Source organism: Saccostrea cucullata, unplaced genomic scaffold (genome assembly GCF_032062105.1).
Source record: "Saccostrea cucullata isolate Sc308-1 unplaced genomic scaffold, CSIRO_AGI_Scuc_v1 ctg17191, whole genome shotgun sequence".
NCBI classification, from domain to species: Eukaryota; Metazoa; Mollusca; class Bivalvia; order Ostreida; family Ostreidae; genus Saccostrea; species Saccostrea cuccullata.
In genome coordinates this window covers 34,891-43,435 of record NW_026930798.1, presented here as the reverse complement: position 1 = coordinate 43,435, position 8,545 = coordinate 34,891, and the positions used below count along the sequence as shown (strand labels likewise).

Genomic DNA, 8,545 nt, shown 5'->3' with positions numbered 1-8,545 from the left:
ATTCCTATAAACGATAACTCATAAATCGGCACTTAGTTGGTCATTTTTCACACCTGAGTTACCTATCCTTAAAACACAACATCGGAAAAGTCAATTATAAATAATTAACCTTTTTAATGATGTAATTAAATGTATGCATAAGTTATTATCTTTTTTGATAATTTCATGTACCTATGAATCTATCTATGCAATGTTTTTTACCATATGTGCAACTTGAAAACTTAGTTGAAAGGCCTAATACAGTATTATTTCAATATGTTTTCCAGTCCGTTTGATGCTCAAACGAGCATTTAATTATGCGATTAGATACAGTCAAGCTTTATGTCGGAAATGATTCACACGAAAAGGTAAAAATAGGGCTGTGTTATTAACCAACTCCCAAAAAATTTTCCTGTTTAAGTTGGTGTACATCCGTGTTTTTAAACTGAGATCTTGTTTTATTAGTATGGAAGCATCCTCAGGTAGGCGGTGTAGATACTATTCAGTAGATAGGATGGGACTATCTGCAAAAAAATATTGATAAGAAGCTTAAATAATATAAAAATTCTACATGAATCGAAAGTGCGTTTATCTCAGCAGGGTACCAGGTATTGTCTTCCCACAAATTTTTATTAAAATAGAAAATTTGGTGTTATGACTATTTACAGAAAATTTGGTGTTATGACTATTTATAGTCATAACACCAAATTTTCTATTTTAATAAAAAAATTGTGGGAAGACAGTATTTTATGCTTAGAAGTTGTTCATGTTCCAGGATATAAAACTACTTTTTATTTTTAAAATCACTTTTCCACCTACGCTTGTACGAAGTTATTTTTGTTGAGGCCATCTTTAATTAAAAGAATTGTTTACTTGCCCTCTCCCGGCTCAGGGTAAAATTTATTTATTGAGGAAATCGCTTCATGGGGATATAAAGCCATTACCTTATTTGTAGTTTTATCACCAAGAATGACATTGAAAATGTAAATATTAGCCTATAACACACGAAACATTTTAAATGTACGATAGAATACACATTTGGAACTATATATGCATTTTGAATACTTTAATTACACCCAAATGTGCTGTACTTAATTTAATTAATTACAATTTCACTGTTAAATGCAACAGTTGCGTGCTTAGTGAACATTGAATGAACACAAAATATTGTTATTTACTTTCAGCACACCAAATTGTTAAGGAAGTGTTAATTTAACTTGTCAATTATACTAGTTTTCAAATTTGTTTTCTTCTACATTTTCTTCAAATAGAATACAACACTTTTCGATGTACATATATGTAGCTTGAAAATCTTAATCTGGAATGAAATTGGAATGTAATAAGTCAGAGATGATAAAAGTACGAGCAAGTTCCTTAACTAGGTATCCTATTGATAAATACGAGTAGGGCCATTCAAAAAATACGTAGACAATGCTTCTCATCGTCATATAATAATTACAAAATTATAGATCAACACATTTTCGTAAACATAAACATTTATTCTGTCGAAGTGTGAAGTTTCATTCCATTTGATTAAATTGAACTCATGTTATCCAAAATTTAAAGTAACATGTTTTGTTACCACGGAGCACGGTTAACCAACATTGTAACGTCAAAGACAACTTTGAGAAAGTTTGTCAGAATTTTCATAATTTCAAACACGGTTTTTAGCATCTTCTCCATTCAAAAAAAAAACATATTCATAACATTTAACACCTCGTTTGCGAACAATTGTACAAACATAGCTTGGATAAGAATGTCATAGTTTTGAAATTCTTTAATTTACCATGTAACTCTATTTATTCTGCAACAGTGAAGCACACATCACGTTCAATTACGTTCCTAACTCTTTCGACAATTTTTTTTACTTTAACCTGTTTCTTTGCAGACAATCCATCGTCCCATTCAAACTCGCTACCACTCAAAAATTGTATTTTCCATTTAATAAAAATACACAGATTATTTTACATAGATCCTGGTTTATACAGATTATTTGAAGCTTGTAGAAGAAGTTTCCCGAATGTAAAGTACAATTTTATTGCTACTTGCTGCTCCGTGACGTCCTCCAACGTCGTGGTTTTTTGCTTTTTTTTAATCAAGTCTTTATGTATTTAGAAACTGATATCTTTTAAATGGAGCGACATATTACATAACCTGATTTCATTTTATTTAATACATCAATACTTTATTTGAATATGTAAGTTTTATTTCGTTTCAGCTCCATTTAATAGAGGTAATATTATAAAGTGAAAATTAGTAAATTACTCAATTTTGACTGTGCTCGGTGACCCCATTTTTGCTGTTTTAAATCCTTGGTAATTTTAATAAATATGAAGATACATTCCAATTTTTTTACTCAAATTATTTGAATCTGATGTTAAAATATTTGTGCCAAATTTGGATATAATATGACGTTAAATGAAAAAGATAGGACAAAAGTCTACGAACTTTTTGAATGACCCTCGTAAGTTAATAAAACAAGGAATTCATTAGTCGTAAAGACTACATGTATAGAAATTCTAGGTTCGATGCAATGATATTGCCAGCAAAAGCAATATATCATTAGGTCAAATGTTGACTGTCGCTTTCCATACCAATTGTCTATACGAATTTTTCCGTTTGCTCCGGTCATGACTAGGAGCACGTGGTGGGCGTGACCGGTCAACTGTGGATGCTTACTCCTCCATGACACCTGATCCCAATTCTGATTTTTTCCCCAGAAGTCTGCATTGATTTGATCCGGATTTGTATTGATTTAATGGACTATTGAACTTGATTACATTTTGTTGTCTTCATACATCATTGTATATGTTGTTATGAAATAGAATAATCATGGTTGATTGAAATGTCTTTGAAATTGTCTGATTGTATCATTTTATAAATAACCAATCAATGTTTGTATTACAGCTAATCAGAGTTCGACAATTATTAACTAATCAGTAGTAATAAGGCATAGGAGAAAAGGTATATATAAAGACACCCATATAGTGTTTGGTTACTTGGTTGTTGCTCATTGCTGCAGTAACACCTCTTTGTCTATGTTCTTGGGCTGTATCGAGAAACAACAGAATTATTCGTTATACCACTCAGCTCAGAAAACTAATTCCTTAGTGTCCTTAGTGTCTCAGTAACAAGTGTCTTGGTGACTTTAGTTTGAATAATAAAGGTGTCTCTGTGACTTGTTAGGGTGTTTTTTACTGTGTCGGGAAACAACAGAATTGTTCGTTAAACCACTCAGTCTGCAGCTACAGAGATAAAATTTCGATTTTTGATTTTACATTATAAGTGTGATTCTTAGGAAGGAAACCTAAGAGGAATCAATTGATAATTCTTTTTACATTGTAAAAAAGTTTCAATATGTAGCCTCTAGATGTTTATTATACGAGGTGATATGTGCGAATTTCTTTTGTAGGTAAATTATAAAAGATAAAAGATAAAATGAAATCTTCAATTACAGTCATCGTTGGCATCATTCTTAATTTTCAGGTAATCTCCATATCAATTTAATGTAGGTTTCTTCTCTGGTTTCTGACTAGATGAAACATTCAAAGTATATTTGCTTATATGTCTTATATATTGAGGTGTAAGGAATTTAAAAGACCATATTTTTCTGTCCTCATCACAATTGTACAACTTCAAATAGAAATGGTAAACTGCGTTTAAAAACTAGCAGGGACTATATTTTTGGCGGAATGGTGGCGTATGAAAATATCTTCTTTTCTGCCTCTCATAATTATAATAAAACAATGAATTTAGTTATAATTTTTACACAATCGAAGTCTTGGAGAAATTTTCAAATGTAAGTTAGATTAATAATGAGGGACTAAACTTTCAAAATCTATCAAATAAATATGATTTTCCAAACAAATTAGAACTTTATTAGCTTTTAAACGCTTCCTATCAAAGTGCAGATTTGAGCCAAAAATCCATAAAAAGTATTTTTTCTCTCTTAGTAAACGATCAAAACTTTTTGTTTTTGTATCATTTTGTACATTTATAAGACTTCTTTATTATATGTGAAAATGAGAAAAAGTTAAATATAGGAAGCAAATGAAAATAACTAATATATCCTAAAAAATTAAGAAAAACAGAGAAAATTCGGATTAGCCAATATCAAGTTAAGTTAAATTATTTATGTAAATTTGGTAATATCATGCTGTAGAACCTATATAGTAATATGTTTTTATGCAAAAAGAACAATCATTAAACTTTTGAAATAGAAGTAGGTATCACATGCTTGGCAACAGTTATTTTTTAATTCTTAGTGTCAAGGAAAAAGATAATGACCTTGACCTGACCTTGCCTCTAATATAAAACGGTCAAATTTAATTTCACTGATACTATCACTTACTGGTATTGTGTTCTTGATTCTGTGAAAATTTCATTAATTTTTAAATATTAGAAATACGAGAAGAATCCTACCTTAACATGATTTACATCCTATGTACAGCTGTATTTTATGCTTGTTTTTACTTTAAATTGTATGCTGTGTATTTTTTTAACAGGTCACAAGAACATTTTCGACTTCCTGTCAACAAAATCTGAAAGTAACATCATGTCCTAAATCTATTAAGGCATGGAGAGAGAGGGAACATTTAAAGGGATGTTATGTGCCTCAAAATACCTGTGCTGCATTTAAAAGTTCAAATTTAACGTTCGTTTATCATTGTTTACCAAATGAATTTTTGAATGCAACGTACGAAGTCTGCATGCCTGCAACATATATACTAGGTATGTGGAAGACTGAACAAAAATTCGCCAATGTTAATATTTAAGGAATGGAACATGAAGATATAAAAATCAGAAATCAAGCTAACAAGTGCATTGAAACAATAAGCAGAAGTCTCTGTCCTGTCGAGACTGTAGCTCTACTGGTTTGTACTGATAACAAAGGAAAAGAAAAGTTCCAGTCGAGACTTCAACTTTACAACATCATTAAAGTATAATATTCCTTGATTAAGTCTCCTTTTGTGGCAAGACTGCAATAAGACTGCAAATGTAGAAGTAGCTTTTATTTTACAGAATTTTCAATTTTACTTACCATGGCAAAATCTTTTTTTAACTTGAACGTATTGCATTTTGAAACCAGTAAAGTCATGATAAAAAAAGATGTATTTGTGAAACACTGTGCACCCGGCGGCAACAAAGATCGAAAAACGCTAATTTTAGCATATGTCATAGTCGAGGTCACAAGGTCATTGACCTTGGTGTCATTTGAAAGAACTTGGATAGTTGAGTATGCCTATTAAATATGAAGTCTCTATCTCTTATGGTTCACAAGTTATGGTGAAGGTACAAAAACGATTTTAGCATACATGTCACAGTCAATGTCATTGACCTTAAAAAGAGCTTAAAGGTCATTGATTTTGGTGTCATTTAAAAGAGCCTAATTAGTGGAGTATGCATATACCAAATAAGAAGTCTGAATCTCCTGCTGTTCTAAAGTTATGCGAAAGTTTCGAAAAAGCTATTTTTAGTATATAGGTCAAAGTCAAGGTCACAAGGTCATGGACCGTGGTGTCATTTGAAAGAACTTAATTAGTGAAGTATGTATTCCAAATATGAAGTCTCTATATTTCATGGTTTAAAAGTCATGGGGAAGGTTAAAGTTTGCAGATAAACAGATAAACAGACAGACAGACAGGACAAAAACAATATACACCCCGGATCTATCGTTCGTGGCGCATAATTGGAATAATCAGAACTGTAGTTCTCCGGAAAAAATTATTGACCAACCTGAGAGCTAAATGTTATAACTTCTTTTTTAAGACTGCACTGACAAAACGCACTCCTGGCAAACTTCACCTACAAAGCAAGTGAGATAACTGTAGATTTTTTTTATGCGCCGGGATCGATAGATCCGAGGCATATATTGTTTTTGTTCTTTTTATCTGTTTGTTGTCAACTTTAACCTTCGCCATAACTTTTGAACCGTGAGACATAGAGAGTTCATATTTGGTATGCATACTTCACTATTAATAAAGTTCTTTCAAATTACACCAAGGTCAATGACACTGACCTTGACTGTGACCTATATGCCAAAATAGCCTTTTCAAATGTTTGCCATAACTTTTGAACCATATGAGATACACACTTCATATTTGATATGCATACTCAACTTATTTAAAAGTTCTTTCAAATGACACCAAGGTCAATTACCTTGTGACCTTGGCTGTGACCTTTATGCTAAAAATAGCCTTTTCGAACTTTCGCAATAACTTTTGAACCATAGGAGATAAAGACTTCATATTTAATTGGTATGCATACTCCACTAATTAAGTTCTTTCAAATGACACCGAGCAGGCTTGGGACGAATGACTTTGTAATGTAATGCATTACATTACCATTACTTCAACAATTTGGGCATTAAATTACCATTACCATTACTCTTTTGTTAAAGTAATGCATTACATTACCATTACTTTAGTAAAGTAATGCATTACCATTACCATTACTTTTGGAGGATTTTTAAAAAAGAAATTTATTCAAAACATTGCAATTTTTTTTCTTAAGCATGTATCCACCCTCTTCAAAACTAAACATGATAAATGGTAATTCAAATTTGATTTCAAGTTTTTGTATAAATGACATTGTTAATAACTTACATTCACAGAAAGTTCAAACTTTTAAATTGTCAGTTATATAACACATGCACAATATCCACTTTTTGTGCATATATCGGTGTCATGAGGAAATTTAACTTTTGGGGCACTTTAATCCCTGCCTAAAATATCTAATAATAAAGCATAAAGGCTATTTTTATTAGTACTTTATGAAAAAATAAATGCATTGACATTTTTTTGGAAAAAGTAGACAGGATGTACATGTTGATCTGCTAAACATAGAATTCCTGCATGTCTTCTATTTTCTTTGGTACAATGGATTATTCAGGGTCAGTACAAGCTAGACCAGCTCAATTAATGTTTTATAAACACGATTGGTAATTTGGAGCATTTCTTCAAACAAAGCATTGTTTTAATTGTTACATAACCCAGAGGCACGGTGTGTTTTGATGACATTCTAGCAATTCAAAAGGTGGTAATTATCAGTTTATTAGTGTATCTCATGTGCGATTTTTTAAAGAAGATGTTTCAAAACTATTCTATATAATTATTTGAAATCTCTTTTATCTGAAATAAGTTTTGAAACTTGAATGTAAAGTAAGTGTACTTTCAACAGAATAAAAAGTGTATTTAAATTGGTACAAAATTTTATTTAAATACTTTAACCTTTTAATTCAATTTTATCATTTGCAAAAAAATAAAAATAAATGAATAAAAAAAATAACCTAAACAATAATTTCCGTCATCCATGTCCATTTTAATTTCTTAAAATAGGTACATGCAAAATGATGCTTTGTAATGCTATTTAATGCCAGCATTACACTGGATTTTATGAAGTAATGCATTACATTACCATTACATGTAATGCAAATTTTTGGGCATTACACATTGCTAACATTGCTAGCATTACTTTGAGATCATGTAATGCATTGCAATGCATTACCATTACAATTAGCATTACCCCAAGCCTGACACCGAGGTAAATGACCTTGTGACCTTGACTGTGACCTTTTTGCTAAAAATAAATTTTTCGAACTTTGATGCCGTCGGTCGCATAGTGTTTTACATCTTGTTAAATACATGTATTATTTCTCTTTCTATAATGAACGAAAATATTCTAGGTAAAAGATGTGCTGAATATAATGTTCATGGTAGAGTCATTCAGTCCAGTTTGGAAAACCATTGTGAAACCTGTCCTGTAAGGTACATATCAACAGATATCTATAAATGTAAGTGTATACATGCATTCTTATTTAGTTTTGAATAGTTTTTAACTAGTTCATTTATCAGCTTTAACAAGTCAGTATAGTAAGTTATGATAAACAGCAAAGCTAATCATTCCTAGGTATAAGTTGTTAAAAGGTACATGTATGACATGTACATGTACATGTATGATCTACACCCTTCTTGTTTTAGATCAAAGTTGCTATGACATTCTGAGCAGCTCAGAAGAAGTTTCAACAGACAACAAGATCGAAAATCAAAACAGATATATGTAAGTAAACCAACATATTTTCCTCTCAACTCATATTTTACAGATAATTTTTTAATTTTGCATCAAAAGTTGCATAAAATGTCATCCATATCAGATAAAAAACTACTGAAACAAAATATACCACTGGCTTTTCAGAGTTGTCACCATTCTCTTTTTAACTTTTTTTCAGGATGGGCATTACTCGTTGGAACGTGGTCTTCGCTTTATTGTCAATATTAGCTGTCTCTGTTTTTGTGATTGCTGTTGGGGTTGTTTTTATTATTATCCGGTTGAAATTATTATCTTCTCGCAAAAATGTCTCTGGCGAGCCGTTGTTGACATCCTGTAGCAACTCATAAGGCGGTTTACAAAGGATTCCCCCCCCCCTCTCTCTCTCTTTTGTTGATTAATAAATGGATACGTCAACCATGATATTTTAACTTATACTGAAGTTTATGGTGTCATAATACATACTAGTTGCTGTAGCAACTCATATGATGTTTTACCAAATATTTTTCCCTTATGTACT

General features: G+C 31.2%; 1 protein-coding gene across 1 annotated transcript; it reads left to right on the top strand.

The window, feature by feature from the left end:
- The first annotated feature begins 3,397 nt into the window (after positions 1-3,397).
- On the top strand, positions 3,398-8,375 carry LOC134230126 (uncharacterized). Its single transcript, XM_062711905.1, has 5 exons — positions 3,398-3,465; positions 4,485-4,710; positions 7,664-7,771; positions 7,959-8,037; positions 8,207-8,375. The coding sequence occupies exons 1-5, from the start codon at positions 3,418-3,420 to the stop codon at positions 8,373-8,375; spliced, it is 630 nt and encodes a 209-aa protein (XP_062567889.1). The 5' UTR covers positions 3,398-3,417.
- The last annotated feature ends 170 nt before the right edge of the window (positions 8,376-8,545 follow it).